Genomic DNA, 17,594 nt, shown 5'->3' on the forward strand with positions numbered 1-17,594 from the left:
CCTGTCAGATGGACACACTAGCCAGTGGCCTCTCGCTCTCAGTAGCCATCCATCCCTCCCCCTCTCTCTATTCTTAGTCATAAATGCCCATTCATATCCTCTCACTACCCCGGGATCCTGTTTCATTTATTCATAAAAACACTGGATCAAGAGCGGTGGATACATCCTCATCACCTTATGTCACCTGCTACACAAGGCTAATGTTTGATCCCTTATGATGAATGAGTTAAACTATTTTCCGGTCAGCGGGACTTATTATATTATTTGATTGTAAACTAAGAGAATGATTGTATGAGGAGGTCGGTGAGCAAGAGGATACGCTCTGAATGTTTTTCTGGTGGGAAGGTTGAACTAGCCAGTGTCTGTCATCAGGCTGTTAGCTAGCAGCGCTCATATTCCTCTTTGTGCGTTTTCTCCTTACAGATCCTGCTCTGCCTTCCAGAGGACCCTGCCGGGGGCCTCGCCGGGATCAGACTGCGGCACCGCCAACAGGGCCCGCTCCTGTCTCCCTTACTCAATCAAACAAGAGAACTCAATGGGCTACAAGATCTCCAACACCGGGGTCCACAGCTCGTCTCAGGCCGGGTTTCAGAACTGTAGCGGAGGCCAAGTCTTGGGGATGACGAGGGACGAGCTAGTTGGAGCGCCACATGTTAACACCAGCGCTAGTGGCGTGTGCACAGTAGGTAGTGCTGTGTCCGAGAGCGCAGTGCAGCCGTTTAATAATGAAGATGGCTCCTCCCCGTTGGCTTTGTCCCCGTCTGCCTCCCGTCATTCAGCGCGGCTGCTCAGTGCTAGCAGTCTGAGGAGACGCTGCCTGTCCCTCGCCTCACAGTCCTCTGCCGCCGCGGCCGCTAGCGTCGCTGCCTCATCGTCCCCATCGACTCCCGAGGAGATCAATATCACCGCCATCATCTGCTCCTCCTCCCAGATGTCGATGGTGGCTTGCGTCAACGGTTTCCGCTCAAACCTCTCGCCCAGCAGTGCCGGCTTCTCCTCCTCTTCTTCCTCCTCCTCCTCCTCATCCCCACCCTCTAACTCCTGCTCCCGGGAAGCCCCCCCGAGGCCCCCACCTCACGGCAGCCCCCAGCAGCACACGCTACAGGAGAGCTGTCAGCTATCATCACCTGCCACCTGCCTGCTGTCCCTCTCCTCCTCCTCCTCCTCCTCCTCCTCATCATCCTCCTCTTCAGTGTCATCAGTGGAGCAGGAGCAGGGGCAGAGCCAGGGGCCGTGTGAGGGGCGGGGCTCCATGCTGCAGGGCCGTGGGGCTGGAGGAGCAGCCGGGGGAGGAGGAGGAGGAGGAGGAGGGGGAGGATCGGACGGGTTGGGGCTACTGATGAGTGGGGCCCTGATGTCCGGGATGCTGCATTCAGGGCCTGAAGCTGCGACTCTCCTGGACGGGGGCCAAAGATCAGGGGCGGTCCTCAAACAGGAGCCCCTGGATGACTTTTCTCCCAGCGAAGACGAACTCTTTCAGCACCACTATCATCACCACCATCACTTGAGTGGTCGCAGCGGGCAGCTACGTCAGCCTCACCACCCCTCTCGCCCCGCCATGCCCCCGCCCTACCACCTGCACCAATACCAGGGGCCCGGTCCTGGGGGTCCGCTGCACCACCAGAGCCAGCAGACAGCACCGCCCTCCTCCCTGGGACTCAAACCGACCTCTGGAGGCCCTCCGGGGTCTCACACGGAGCGGGAAGAAGTGGGAGGAGGCGCGCTGGTGGATAAGCAGGTATGTCGATGGATCGACTGCAGCGCCGCGTACGAGCAGCAGGAGGAGCTGGTGAGGCACATCGAGAAGGTCCACATCGACCAGCGCAAAGGAGAGGACTTCACCTGTTTCTGGGCCGGCTGCATCCGCCGCTACAAGCCCTTCAACGCCCGCTACAAGCTGCTCATTCACATGAGGGTCCACTCCGGAGAGAAACCCAACAAGTGTATGGTGAGTAATCGTAATCTGTCATACTATGCACCCAACACTCACCAGAACCCATAAAAAGACAGACACCAATGGTCCGGCATATTCACAACACCCAGTATTGTTGAAAATCCCGTCATAGTCAGCTGTCTCACTTTTAATAATCATTGCTTCTTTTTGAAAATGTTGGGTTGTATTTATCGTTTTCTTATGAGTGTAGTTTTTCATATAATTGCAACCATCTGTTTTCTGAATTACACACAAGCACATAATTCACAAAGTCCCTCAAGATGATTTTTCTTCAACAAGATACACATCCATTGTGTCCAAAACCAAGACTGGACTTGCTTCACTGCTGATTACTTTTCAACAAATTTTTTTATTTTGTTTTGGTTGAGAAACAGTTATGATTATAATTCTTGTGTTTTTTAGTTGAACAGGTAAAAAAGAGGGTTTCTTCTCCTCTGAAGATGTGAGCTGCGGTAAATGCAGCTCTGCCTCGTCAGTATAAATAGATTTGTGGTTATATTCTTTACAGGTAAGGCTCCAATTCCACAAGTCAACACTCTAATCAATGTCAAGCTGTCACTCCCCCGCGTCCCTTAGCAAATGGAAAAAGCCCTCCAACCTTAAGAAAGACTTAGTCCAAATACACAATTAGTCCACAATTTGTGTAGGGCGAAGCCATGTTTATTTTCACGAGCACTCTGTTTTTTGAGACAGGATTCAGATGATGAAAAGCCAACACATATGGTTAACATAACCAAACAATGCCTACACTTGATCCTTTTAAATGGGAGCTTTAAATGTTTAGCTGTCCCACAAGTATTAAGTGAGTTGGCTTCCTATCCAAACCAAACACGAGGAGAAATGCAGTAGTCTGGAGAAAGCAGCCACAGAGGGATGGTCGGTTACATTTGCTAGTCTTGCTCAATTCACGGCTTCACCCAAAGCCACTGTCAAAAGTGGTCCTCTTCAAGTTCGGGAAGCCACCCAAAATCCTAATTACACGAAAAACTCAGTGTGCGTATTGCTCCAGCACCTGTTTTATCTCCATGGCTTTTTTTTGTCTTAAAAGAAAAACAATCCAGGTCTTGTTTATTTTCCTAATTACCAGTGCCTTGTAGTCTTCTAACAGAAACTTGTATTTAAGGGCAGTTTTTTGTTGAGTTGGATTGGATAAGAAATTCATGTTGATTCTGAGTAACTCTGATACTTGTTACAGTGCACATCTGAGCTGATTTAAGCCAAAAAGACACACACTGTTCTTTCTGCTTTGCGTCACAGTGTTCCTGCTCCCTTGGCTCAGCGTGAACTAAACATTTGGAAGTAATTTGCTGCATTATGTGTCCCCCCAACTGTTAACTCTGCTTTGGGAGTGTGTTGGATTAAAGGCTTTTAAATTCGTCTTTTATATTCATTCCTCACTTGTCGTTGTTGTCGCTGCCCTTTGTAGACTTTTAAGATGTCACACAGCAAATACACACTTGAGTGAATGTTTGCATGTGTATACGCCAAAGGTGTATGCATGACTGTGTCACTGTGGAGGTGCGTGTATCGGTGTGTTTATGTGTGTTTTCGGAGATGTTTACCATATGTGAGCTCTGGAAAAAGTTGGCTCAGTGTGGACGAGCCACTGGATTCTGTCTGCAGACATGAGGCTGTGTGAAACACCGCTACACACCCTCACCTCCCGATCACCTTGGTTTCAAACACACACATTTTCACAGCCATGCATTTGTGTAACAACTTAGATATTGTTCCATTCACTCTCACAATAGGAAGTATTGATTCCCTTTTACAGAGCGTTGGTTTGTAACACTCCTATCTGACAGATTTGAAACAGAAATGTGAAATGTTTGCGAGCTTGAATCAACACATCTAATCAGCAGGGATTGAATGTATGCTCTTTTGGGACTTCTGCAGATAAACTTGGAGGGCCAGAGAAAATATACACACACTCTCCGTGTGTATTTATACCTGTGTTTGTGTTTGTATATAGTCCATACGGATTTCAGTAAGGACTACCTTACTAAGAAACCTACCGTCACTGTGTGCCTTTTTAAGGGGCATGCTTGTTAGTTTATTTTAGTTGTGTCCATCTTATTTCTTTTTCTCTGAGATGGTGTGCTTTTTGGCCACTAGCACTGGTGCCTTTTGTGTTTTTTTTTGCCCACGCAATAGACAAAGGCATTCAAGAATTTGTGCAATTCCTACAGAGGAAGCAGATGAGACATTCTGGTTTTAGAAATGCTGTAGAAAAACCAGAGCTAATCCCTTTATTATCTTTCCAGCAGCAGAGTCCAGCGGGCACTCTCATCCAAACATAACACATCTCTCCCTCTCTCTCTCTTTTTATATATATATATATAAACTGTATCTCTTTTCCTTCATACAGCTGCACAGCATTTGTTTCATGCTGCGTCTTGGCAGGAAAAACTCATTATCACAAGTTGTATCCCGACCCCTGCATGAGCCTGTCACACTCGGTACCTCGCTTATATTTTTAAGAAATGCTCCTCGGTTCCCTCCACATGTAGGTGGTTGGGTTTGTGGCTTTTTAAAAAAGGTCTGCAACCTTTTTTCAGGAAATATGTTTTGGTTCTTTTTTCACCGCCAATTAAAGCGTGCCCTGGGCTGTTGTGTAGAGACACGGCCGAAAAGGAAACAACATAATCTCGCTGCAATATCCTGTTGTGTTTCATGCCTAATTCACTTGTTGTTTTTGGTTTATTACATTTTTTTCCCTGTGTCTGCATAAATATTAAAAATATATCCAGCAGCAGTAGCCCTGACTTGGTCCCAGACTTTGATATTGTTCTGTTTGTCAGAGGATTTGAAGCGTCTGAAGAATGGTCTGCGAGCTATAGAGGTCACAAAGTATGCTCCTAAAGCATGAAGCTCTGTGAGGAGAGGGCAGAGCGTTAACATGGCAGAGGGGCTTCATGGTTTGTTTGCATAGCTCTTTCTTGGGAGTATTCCTTTGGTATTTCTTAAGCTCAATAGTATCTTTTTAATGTTATTGGAGGAGGTTATGTTGTCGTGGGATAAAGGATTCAAAGCATGGAAGTTGAGTCTGTGGTTAGGATTTCAAAGTTTCAAGAAAAAGAGAAATGCAGCAGATGTAAGCACATCTTTGATTATTTACTGTAAATGACGAAGGGAGTGTTGTAAAAACAGTTTTGGTTGGAAATAACATTAAGGCTTATTTTCAAATTATATTTTTGCACCTGGCTAATAAGGCATGGCTATAAAATGTTATGTAAGTTAAGTAAAGTGATCTTAATAGTGATTTATATCTCATCAAGTGAGCAGACATTATGAAGCATATCTATATTCATTTGGAGCCACTTTCTTTTGTAGTTCCAAAATAACTCTCCCAGGTTCATACCATGTAGGTGACTGGTTGAGAATGTTTTAAGTAAAGAATATCCTTCCATGAAAGGGTAGATTCACATACTTTTACTCACATGTTAGAGCCACAGGCGAGACACAAAGCCACTCGCCCATTTCACAATGATCAAATGCAGCCAGCATTAGCTGCTTAATGGGACCCTGTCCAAATACATACACATGTGCACACACACACACACACACACACACACACACACACACACACACACACACACACACATACACATACACACACACACACACACACACACACACACACACAACACATACACATACACACACATACACATACATACATACACACACACACACACACACATACACACACACACACCAAAACACTCGCTGACACTCTCAATCAAACCACTTGTTGAAGGAAAGTTGGATGTTGAGGCCTGTTGGAAAAAAAGTGTGCATCATGGAATGAAGTGTGAAACCGGCAAAAAAAAAATCTATATATTTAGATTTACTAGACTGATTTTTGGAAGAGAGTGGCAAAATCCCTTGGCAGCAGACGGTGAGACATAGAGCGCGGACTGCTGCCAAGATGGCGTGTGTTTTCAGGAGTAAATGGAGTCTTTTGTGAGCAATCAGCTCAGACCAGGAGATGAAACAGGTGCCATTAGCTAATTAAAACCCAGGTTCAGCACATGACCCGACTTTTCCTCTGAATGCCGCCTGAAACTGGAGCCGTCTGGGCAGCGGGTGGCGAGTGACGTTGATATTAATGTGTTCGTACCCGTATGAGCCTCTGACACTCGGGCTGTCTGGACAGCTTGGACGACACAATCTCAGAGTCCAGCTTCTGAACCACCAAGGCCCAAAAGATGATGATGATGAAGATGATTCAACTTTATTGTCATTACATTGTACAGGGACTAGTAACAAAACGGTTTCTCTGCATTTGACCCATCCTAGTGTTAGGAGCAGTGGGCTGCCATTATGTACGGAACAACCACCTGAGCTCTAAATATTTCTGAGTGCACAAAGCTCGATTTGATGTGTCCTAAAGCGCAGCTAAGTAGTTTCACTCAAGTAATGTACTCTAGTAATATTTAGAGGTACTTTACAGGAGTATTAACATTTTCTGCCACTTTATACTTCTACTACATATCAGAGGCAGATTCTCTGAACTATTAAACACTTGTAGTTACTTCTTAATGTTTACATAATTACCATAATGTGTTAACTTAATATTACATATAAACTACTTATCTACTCAGTAGCACACAGTAGTATACTTTGCTCCTCATTGACAACATCCAAGATGAAAATCTCCCATATGTATTTAATAGTGACAAAACAGAATAATATAATATTCTATAAATGTATAATACTGTGAAAAGAGCCATTCTGCATAATGAGTTATTTTACATTTTGAATTCAGGACTTCTACTTGTAATGGAGTATTCTAAGTCCATGGTATTTCAATTTGTGCCTAAGTATTTGTTACACCTCTGCTAAAGAATGAAACACGCTCAGACAGGGACACATGTGACTGCTATTTCTGCAACATTTGGGCTTGTTAGGGAACGCAACATACAACTAATTAAAGTATTTTCTGCTTCTTAAAGTCTTGTACCCAATATGCAGACTTACAAACGTACCAGAGGAAAACATACGTGGATCAGCATTAAAAACTGTTTCCTCAGACTGTGAACTCACACATATTCACTACTGTGAGAGGTCTGTACACGGCCCATTGAAAGTAATCAGGGTCAATAGGCGAGTAAGAGCATTGATTCAGTATGTCAGGAGAAACTGCATGCTTAGGAAACAGAGCTCCTAAAGTCTGTTAAGTTGGCACGAAAAGCAAAGAGCTAATCAAGTCCAAATAAAGACCTGGCGGGGATCAACTTCTGCCATTATCTGAAGGTCCCGTGCCTCTGCTACGCTTTAAATTATTACCTAGATTAACTTTGTCAGTCAATCTCCAGGCAAATGAGTCCATCAGGTAGCGAGATAGCTAGATAATATATTTCCTCCAAACCCATAGCCCCGTCCTTTAGGTATCCTCCGTCTTCCTGTCAGGTCTGCTGTGCTGCTTGGCAACGCACTCGTCATGCTATAGAAACACTGTCCACATGTGATGTTCGAATGATGAAACTGCTGGCGAGGGGCTGATGTTTTGGCATGCGAATGAAAGCCCTGGATGGATGGATCCTGCTTGTTTTCCTTGTCGAGGGGGCCAGGCCAACTTCTTGTCAGGCCGGGAAAAGTTTTCCAGTCAATCCTTTGCAGTAATGCGGTCCAGTTCTCTCCAACACCTCCCCCGACTCCCCTTCTCTCCCACTTATCTGTCATTTAGATCTGAATATAGGACTCAACACTTGCTGCTCCTACTGCACCCATATTTCTTCTTAATCCTGACACTGGAACGCTCTAAATCAAGTAACGATTATTGTAGCTGCATTTGTTGTCAATGACATGTTATATCACTTTTTGACAGATTTATTTCATGTTCGTAGGACTAAAGTATTTATCCTCACAATCTAAATATTTGCCTAAAAGTACAAATTTAAGAACAGTTAAATAGAAGAAAGATAACAAAAAAAGATATTTGTAAATAAATGGGTTTTCATGAGTTTGTCTATAACCCTTAAAAGAGTTACATTTTTAATTGTAAGTTTCATTTTCTTTCTATCAGTCTGTATTATGCACATCGATATGTTAACAGCTTTTTGTTGGATAAGAAACAGAATTATACTATCCGACTTGTTACATTTTTTGGCAAAAGCTTGTGTGGAAACCTGGAGCTGCTGGTCCAGAGGTTCAGCAGCTGGATTCATATTTATAAATCATATTCTGCTACAACAAAAATGTTAGCATGTTAACTTTTAGCCTAGTAAATGCAGCTGCGATCAAGCCAACAAAAAACAAAGCTAAACATTTTTCTAAATATATGATGTTGTTGTTGAGAAGCATGTTAGTATGGCATTCACAATATAGGCAGTAGAGTATTCCTTGAATATATGGCTACAGTGAACTAAACCTATAAACCAGTCTAGCCCTACCTTGCCTTCTACCTCCTAACCAGGTATCAAAGCCGGTTTTTACAACATGTGATACACCCTAATTGCATTTGTCTGGAATGCAATATTTTGAGTTTCCCCATTTCCTCGACATCTAATCACGGCTTCGTATCGGAAACCTGAAGACCCCGGGCTGGGGCTGGTTATACGCTGCACAGAGATTGTGTCATAATTGTGTCCCATCCAAAAAGTGTAATCAGTTTAACCTCTCTACTGAGCCAGATCAGTTTACTAATACATCGGATAAAAGGAGCTGGGGGTGGGTGTTCAGGGTCCCCGTCATGTTGCTGAGATGAAAACTCGATTAAAATAGGGAGGAAGGATGGAGGGAGAAGATACTGGATCTCCTTCTTAGGTCATTGGCTTCCCCTTTTAGACTTTTAAAGGTGTCCTTGTTGTTGGTCAATAGGAGGTGCATTTTGGCTGTAGCCAGGCACCTAGGAAGTGAGCCTGGTGTTGAAGCTCATAGACCACAAGTGGACAAACAGTGGTACCTTAACTTCTGTGTCAGTCCATGACTTCTCTGGGCCCAAAAACACTTTTTTGAATTGACTAAGATTGGGAAAGAGACGTCTGTAAATAATGATTTTTAGCTAAATCCAATGCTCAATAAAGTTAAAGTTATAAAATGAACTAAAAGACAAATCTATGTTGAGTTATCAAGTTATCTTCCCTCTAATGATTTGACTGACTCGGGGTTTCTTAAGGAAAGCACAAGGAAAGCATGCTCTATGCTCCCAAGTCCACAAGTATCCGGATTCTTTTTGTACCTACATTCAGGTCATCTTTGACTTCAAGCACTGAGGAACTTTCATACAAGTTAACAAGGCCCTGTTTCCAACACTGTATCCAGTTATTTACATACATCCATGGTGCACTCTCATGGACCATGTGCATTGTGAAGGTGTGCTGTTTCTTGGCTACAGTCAGACCGCCAAAGTATTAAGGCATTTTACGGGGAATAGACATAACCGGTCCTTTCTCCTCTGAGGCTTCCATCCTCTCCCACTCCTCACATTCACACACTGGCCTTGTTTCGTGCCCAGGCATAATTTGTGCCCACAGCAGCCACTCTGCAAACAAACCCAACGAAACTGGTCAGTCGGTGGTGTGTGTGGAACAGAGGTAAATCTCTTAAATCATCCACGTGTTTGTTTTTTGTTTTTTGCTGAGTTGTCAGTGTGGCAGATGGTACACATACAAACAAACCCAGACAAACATCTTCCCTCGGTCGCCTTCAACTCGCCCACCAAACAAGCAAACAAGAAGGACATTTATACACGCCGGGACCACTTCTGCTCCAGGGCCACGCCACAACCCAAAGACGACAGTATCCCTCCACCCAGACAGACCCACAGCGCACCGCACCAGACTAGCCCAGACCTGCAGCTAATATATATGAGTTGCTACCGTGCAAAACAAACACTAAGAGAAGTATGGATAAATTATGGAGCGAAAGACGTGTTTACGTTTAGGGTGTCAAGTTTAAATTATGCACTGCGGTGTTCTGCGGTCAGTCTGCCGGGTTTAATTTGAATGTTTGAGACAAGAAGTGAAGGCTGGAAGAAACGGAGCCAGACAGGCAATTCTGCTCCACTGATGTCATCTCAAAAGAACGACACCATTGCCAAAAATTCATCACAAGGCATTATGCATGACAAGTGATGCGGTATGCGATGAATGCGGACTTGAGAGCATTTTTGAAGCATTAGCGCAGCCGTCGCACACAACCCAAATGTTTGTTCCAAGCCGAGACCTGTGTGTGTTTACACTGTCAAGACCTTCAAATGCCCAACAGAGTGAAGAGAGATCCACATGGAAATATCGAAGTCAAATTGTGGCGTTAAATGGGACATATATCAAAACGGAGAGTCTTTACCAAGACCACATCAAGTATGATTGATAATGAGGGAAAGGGGAGGAAATAAGAGAGAGACAGGACCAAGAATCCTATGCAGTAGGACATATAAGGACACATAATGATCCAATTTCTTATTATCCTATTTTATGATTGTGTGACTCAGCAGAGCTGGCACTAAAGAGACTCTGATATTTAAGTAGGGATTTACCTCTCCCCCGTAGAGGTTTACACCCCAATGATGTCTAACTGTCTCCAGAAGAAGCCTTCTCGCTTTCTGTTCACTTCTAAAAACATCTGTTTCACATTCAGTCTGTGCAGCTTTTGAATTGGTTTAACATCGATGTAAAAAGGTTTATGTGGGGTTTAGAACCAGATTGATTCAGTTATTCTGGCAGAATTAAAGTACAAGTCAGAATCCTTTAAGTCAGAGCATATCCTTTTGTTTTCCCTCTGTTCTTCCAGTTCTCATAACGGCGATCTTTTATACTGTGTCACGTCAGCAGCTGTCATTTCGAACGCACTGCATCTTTGTCAGGGCCAAAACAAACAAAGCATCAGTATCACCCAAATGCAAATATCATTCTCAACGGAAAAAAGCCGAGAAATGTAGACAAGGTCATGCATGATTTCAGCCAGGAATTGCATATTGTATATGGGAAATATGCTGTATAGTAATGTGCTGGCAAATTGTGCTTGAGCACCAGGCTGGGACTCATATTTCGGGTAACATAAACACATGTCTGATGAGAAATTGGAGGAAAATATTGCATGAATATGAAAACGTTTACCAAAGAATACCAGTGGGACCTCAGGATTTTTGCCTCTGGCTGGTTGTCTATCGTAAATGCACAGGAATGGGGAGTGGTTATGTACTCAAAGAAATGTGTTTTCCTATAGGACAGTGGGCACAGGCGTCTTAGTGTGCGCTGAATTATTGAATATGAATAGAGAACCGTGTCCTAAAATGTGGTGAATTGATTTATTGAAATGTGAATGAATGTTGACGTGCGCTCTGAGAATGAGGCGTGATTGGACTAGACTGATATATTGCAACCAGCCATACTGTATACACATAGCTGGAAAATGGACCCTGAAACCCACAGAGAGCAGAGGAGAACACAACCTTGGCATGTTGAAGAGTGAACAAATCTACGGGCACCGTTGCACCACGTCCCTTTTTCTTTCTTCCCAGAAGGCTTTGTGGTCTGGTCCCCCTCCAACGTGTTCAATAAACTCTTTCCCCCTTCCTTCAGTGTTCATCCCAATGCCATGTTGACCTATTGTTTAATATTGCTGGCATGTTTACTGTCTGAATACTACAGTGCTCCTGGCATCAAGGTATTTGGCTTGGCAACTCACGGGCTTCTGCCGTGTTTATTTGTTGTCACGTCAGAGTTATAGAGTCGCCGGTGTGTGCTACGGTCGTTCTTTAGACAGCTGTGTCAACTCTCGTCTTGTGTGGACGACCGTTTGCCAAAAAAAGGGAGAAGGGATTTTATTTCTTTACCTTACAAGTCTCCAAGATACAGGCACACTGTGACTCCAGCTCCGGTATTCGTTATGTCAGGTTGTCACAAAAGTATTTAAAAGCCGGTAGGCAAGATTAAAGAAGTACGTCATCTGAGATCACAAAAATTAGGAATGCAACATAGAAAGTGTCCCGGTGTGCAGTTTATTGGAATTAAAATCATTGACATTAACATGACATGTGTTTGATCACATCAAGAGTAAAACACTTTTATACCATTAGAATTAAACTACCGTAATTTTCGGACTATAAACCGCGCCTTTTTCCCTATTTTTCGACGCTGCGGTTTATATAACGGTGCGGCTAATCTATGGATTTTTACAGCTAACGGCCAACACCTTTAACTCTATGGGCTCTATGGCCGGTCCGCGGACCCCCACCTTTAAGCGGCGGGTTCCAGCAGGAAAAGCTGGAGGCCGGAAAAGAGTGAGACAGGTAGCGCGCAAAAGTAAAAGTGGAACCGAGAGTGGTATGCCGCTGCTGCGGCTTATATTCAGGTGCGGCTTATAGTCCGAAAATTACGGTACTAGGAATAGACTTTGGTTTTTTGGATGCGGAATGTTTTTTAGTTTCTTTTTATTTCCAAATCATGAATGGTCAATGTCAGGAGCTGTTGTCAGAGCAAGGGCATCTTTCCAGACCAAAGAATGCCAATTTCTCCATTAGCAGCCTCAATAGACTCAAAATGAAATGCAATCACTAGAAATGTTGCATTTGAAGTGAGTAATGTGATGCTTTCTCCTTGATTGGACCGTTTTTTCTCTGGCTGATGGACATTACAACAGAAGTAGACAAGGCAGGTCAGAGTCAAGTCCTTTTTTCGGAGTTAGTGAATTTGGCAAAGTCAGAGTAGGAGAAAGGACGGATTAAAGTGATGATCCAATAAAAAGTGCACAAGCCAATCATCGCGTTGGACTGTTCAATAGTCTAACAAAAGAGCAATAACGTTGATCAATTAGATATAACGTTATTGTCATTACTGGCTGTGGCTGAATTGGTGTCTATCATCCCCCAATAGCATCGATATGAAACGGAGTCACGGAGCACTTTGAGGTATATAACACCCCATTGTCGGCCTGGATCACGAGGAGCCTATTGGCAGACGGTTGTATAAGAGAGACAGTGAGAGAAAGCCAGTGTGAGAATAGAGGCAGGTGTGAGTGAACGCTGCTGGACAGATTGAAGCCTGGGTGTCAGAGGAGCTCGTGGGCATTGACTGCCAGTAACATCAGTCCAGGCGCCGGCTCGGCACACAGATCATGTTGAGGATTTTCTTTTCGTCTGTCTTTTTCATGGCGGGTTCGGATTTCATCAATGGGTTTATAATTAATGCCTTGATGGTTACTAATGGCTGTGGCACTGCTGGAAGCTTTGTATGGCACTCTAATTAGCTGTTATAAATGGTTGGGGTTGGTTTGTGAGAATAAACACTGTCACAAGACGAAGTGAGATGGGTCTCTCACTGAAGTCACAGGATCACGTGTCTCCTCATTTAAGTGACACCCCAAATGTGTCTCAGATCCAGTGGTTATTAAGCCAATTTTAGACTGTAATTATTTAGCATAGGAATATAAAATGCCCCTTTCAGATCTGCACCAAACACTGGACATACAATTTAGGCTCTGGAAAGAAAGGAGGTTAGTTTAGCACAGGACTGCAATCTTGTTGTCAGACCGAGAAACCTTTCCACAACAGTTTCAACACAACTCAAGTCTAAATTTAATATTTTAATATTAACAAAAAGGCTGCAACCGCACAAGGTTGAATTCATAGAAAGAATGTAAATGTGTGTCTGGTTTTTCCTTCTAAAAACACCAATAGATTAGAGTAGATCATCAATCGAATATTTATATTTATTATTTGTTTTTTATTCCCTTGCAGTATAGGGCGAAAAGAGGACAACAAATATCTAAAATCATTTAGAAAAGGATTGGTTTCTAAAGAAAAAGCACTGTCAAAAGTTTAAAATCCCCATAGATTTGGAGCTCTTTTTTTATTACAACTCTTAAAGGTCGGGTAGCTAAGAATGGAGAAACCAGCTCGAGTGCGCTAGAATTTGAAAATACACAGCCGAAAAAAATCTGCCCCTTCCTTCAGACTTCCTCACTGAGCCCCTCCTCCAACACACACGGACGCGCACATGACCAATGAGGGCACGAGATAAGTTTGTGCCCAGATGGAAGGCTGACAGGCAGGTAGGCCATCCAGTTATTTTAGCCGGGCCGGCTCAGATGATTGGTCGTACTTTTTACAGCACCACGGCTTCCACAGATGACATGTTTTAATGTATTTATTGTCAAAGCATTTAATGTATTCATTGCTATCGGGATGTTAAGAGCATTCCATGGAATATAACAACACGTGTTTCTGAAGTGAATTACCTACCCCACCTTTAACCTTAAACCTACAATATAAAGACTATTTAATTTTTTATATTTTTCTGATTTCCAAAATGTTTTATATACAGTACATGCTAAATACCTAGGAAATAAATGAATCATTTTAACCTAACATTTTTTATCTGTGATATGTTCCTGTTTAAACTAAAAGCGGAATTTCAAATGACCTAACTATTCATACAATTGATTTTAAATGAAGGGAAAAATAAATCTGCCTTTGCTCTCCTGTCATGTACCATTCTCTAAATATCTTGTAAGCTCTACATTCCTGTCATGTTTGAAAAGTGTGTTTATGGAGAACAACAGTATGTTCAAACACTTTTCTAAAAGTTTTCAGTTTTGATTTGCCAGCAATAAGACAGATTCTGTCTGAAAAAAGCTTAAAAGCATCATTTGTGCATTCTTCTATTGTTGTTCTGCTTTCATCCAAACACTGTCTTCTCTCACTGAGGAGCATTGGCCTTGATGCGGAAATGTGATCCAATGTTTGTCAGACTTAAAGCGAGCTGTACAGCTGACCTGTATTCATACAAATGTCTAAAGTACATCTGTGAAAACGATTTCTTGACACCCTGAGCCTTTGCCCAGAAAGAAAATGTAATGTGTTGAAGCAACAAAGAAATCAAGCTGGAAGTGTCTTTTCCTCTCTGCTCTCGCTGCATGATAACACAGTAGATGTATCCTTTCCCCCGTCAGTCTTCTTCTTCTCTCTGAGAACGTGACCCTGTTTTCCTTTTCCCCTCAACCTGGTGAACCGGTAAACCCCAGGCTGCCCGGTTAAGGAGGAAATCACATCTTAGCTCTCTAATCTGATGCAGGGCTGCAGAGCTGGTAGACATTTGAATGAAGGCCTCTGATTCACAGCAGGTTAAGTGCTTCCATGAAGCCTCAGCATGTTGTTGTGCAGCCAGGCTCTCACTGTGCCAGCCCTTCACCGCTTCAGATCCATCCCTGCACTTCCTCCTCAATCTCCAGCACACAGTCCGTACAGCTGGGCCGTCATTATGTAGCCTCATTAAGTCATCATACGAATGCTTCCTGTTGTGCCATCCACATCGTTTTTAATCTGGCCCCCAAACTATCCAGGCACGAGTGCAAAATGGCTGTTAAGAACAATTTCTTCAGTCATTTACATGACTACTTCCTCCCACCAATTTATCGGCTGAGCTCGCATCTGGACAACACTCCCTGGCTTTTAGTCATTTGCTGTGTGTACTCATATCTCAACCTTCATAAATCAAGGCTTCCACAGAAATGAGGGAAAATGCATGAGGCGGGTCTGAAAAATAGACACTTCAAGGAGACAGAAAGCAAATGTGTGTGAATTCATATCGCTCCAGCTCGGAGAAAAAAAAAGTCCAGCGCTATCTTTGATTCAAATTAAATCCCAATTCGCAACAGATGAGGCTGGCTGCTAAAAGGGTCCCGCTCCGCAGTGGAAATGATATGTGTAAACTATGTAATGTGAATGTTTTAGCCAAGCTGTGTTTAATTTTGTATCCTGACGAAGCGCAAGAGAAACCTGCCTCTCCTTAGCTGTCTCGTTGAATCATATGGATATAATTTCATCCATTTACGTTTTTCTGCTCTTTGCTGTGGTTGCCACAGGGCATTTGGAAGCAGGCAGATTAAATGCACATGTTCCTCCTCTCTGCTGCTCAGCCTCCCCTCCCAACAGATCCGAAGTGTTGGTGGTTTTCCTCGTTGGTCAGGGCAGAGAAAGACACCTTGTGATAAACCAACTCGTTCCCCTCAAACACCTTTGTTCATACTTATAAACTTATACAAGCCGCTTTTGAGCATTCACACTTCATAACATGTTTTATTTGGCACTGTTTTCTTTTGCCACCACAACTCTTTCTTTGCCCCTCATCTTGTCTGTCAGGCTGGGCAGTGAAGGAGCCTGGATGTATTTGGTCTAACTAATCACAGCGGAGGATTGGTCTAGGCTTTTAGGCTCTTTTTCTTTTAATGGGGGGCCCTCTGAACATGAGTTATAGTGAATTTCATGGTAGTAAGCAGCAAACAGTTGAGTCCCATGTCCCCATCATTAGTCAGTGGCCTGATATGCAACTACTCCACAGGGTCAGAGAGATCAGATATATAAGTGCTAATGGAGATGCCCTTGCATCTAAATCAACTCCAGAAAAGCTTAAGTGTCGGCGGAGGAAGACCCGAAGTAAAAAATGACACCTTTAAAATAAATCTGACTACAGCCCATGCAGCCACACTTAACTGAAGTCTGATTGTTTTTTCTCAAAAAAAAAGGTATATTTAAGAACATTTACTCAGGTACTGTATGTTACATTTTGAGGTACTGTACTTGAGCTTTTATATTTTAAACTCCTTCTTAATTCTACTCTACTACAATATTGTACCTTTACTCAACTACATTTATTTTACAACTTTAGTAACCAGTTTCTCTAGAGATTCAGATTATAAGATTCAGCAAAATCCAAATAAACCAATAAATAATGTATTATAATACAACAAAAAGTAATTTGAGTTTCACTTTAGCTGTGATGAACACATTAATGCATCAACAAGTCATAATCCAGTCATTTAATATAAATCATTCTGAAATGGGGAGATATGTAGTGTTCACTTTTGGTATAGTAGGTACATTTTGATCCCTATTACTGTACTTTAAAGTATGGTTTTATATGCAGGACCTTTACTTGAGTATTTTAAAGTAAACAAATCTATAAAAGTACTTCTCCCCCCGCTGATCTTACTGGTTCTCTCCTTTCTGCATTTCTGTTCGTACGCCGTGCATTAAAGCTTTTAATCAGACCTCTGCCTTACATGTCAGCAGCCATACTTCCTGCGGACACCCCTCCATAACGGCTGGTTTGTTTCCATCATCCGCAGCTCCTGCAGGTTGCTAATGAGCCGCCGCATGTGAGCGGAGCCGCACACTGCTGCCTTTTAGCCCCCGCTCTGTTTGGCCTTCTCCCTGCCAGTCAGGAGTCATTTCCCATGAAGGCCTCCACTCGCCTGCATGCTGCGTCTATAATCTGTCCGTAGTGATCAGCAGTTGTCCAGCCTCTCAACCCGCTCTCGCCCCCTTCAGCCATGTCAAGACCCCGCTGTCATCCCCAATGTTTACCGAGCTTCTGAACCCCCGACTCCAGAGTGAGACGGTGTCAAACAGTGCTCAAACCCCTCCACGCTGCCAGCGATTGCTCCACTCGTGCGGTAATCTGCCCGTTTACCTAAGACGGAGTTTTCGGAGAGGAAAACTAAACATGTTTAAAGCAATTCATGTGATTAGTGCTGTCTAAACTGTTTTCATAGATAATATCAAAGGTAAAATCAATCCTGTGTCAGAAGCCTCGGCCAGCACAGCTCCATGTTTATACCACTTTAACTCATGGGCTCATTTCTCTCTAAACAGTTTATTTTTGGGGGGAATCTCCTCGTGGACGAGACAGAG

At 43.3% G+C, this 17,594-nt stretch overlaps 1 protein-coding gene across 1 annotated transcript in view; it reads left to right on the forward strand.

Annotated features, from left to right (window-relative positions):
- glis1b (GLIS family zinc finger 1b) overlaps positions 1–17,594 on the forward strand; it is a 62,612-nt gene that overhangs the window by 41,105 nt on the left and 3,913 nt on the right. The window contains exon 4 of the mRNA XM_010795443.1: positions 424–1,948. Coding sequence (XP_010793745.1) covers positions 424–1,948 — 1,525 coding nt within the window. The remainder of the gene's footprint in view (positions 1–423; positions 1,949–17,594) is intronic.

The sequence above is a fragment of the Notothenia coriiceps genome, unplaced genomic scaffold (assembly GCF_000735185.1).
Source record: "Notothenia coriiceps isolate Sejong01 unplaced genomic scaffold, NC01 NC01_scaffold00037246, whole genome shotgun sequence".
Classification (NCBI taxonomy): domain Eukaryota; kingdom Metazoa; phylum Chordata; class Actinopteri; order Perciformes; family Nototheniidae; genus Notothenia; species Notothenia coriiceps.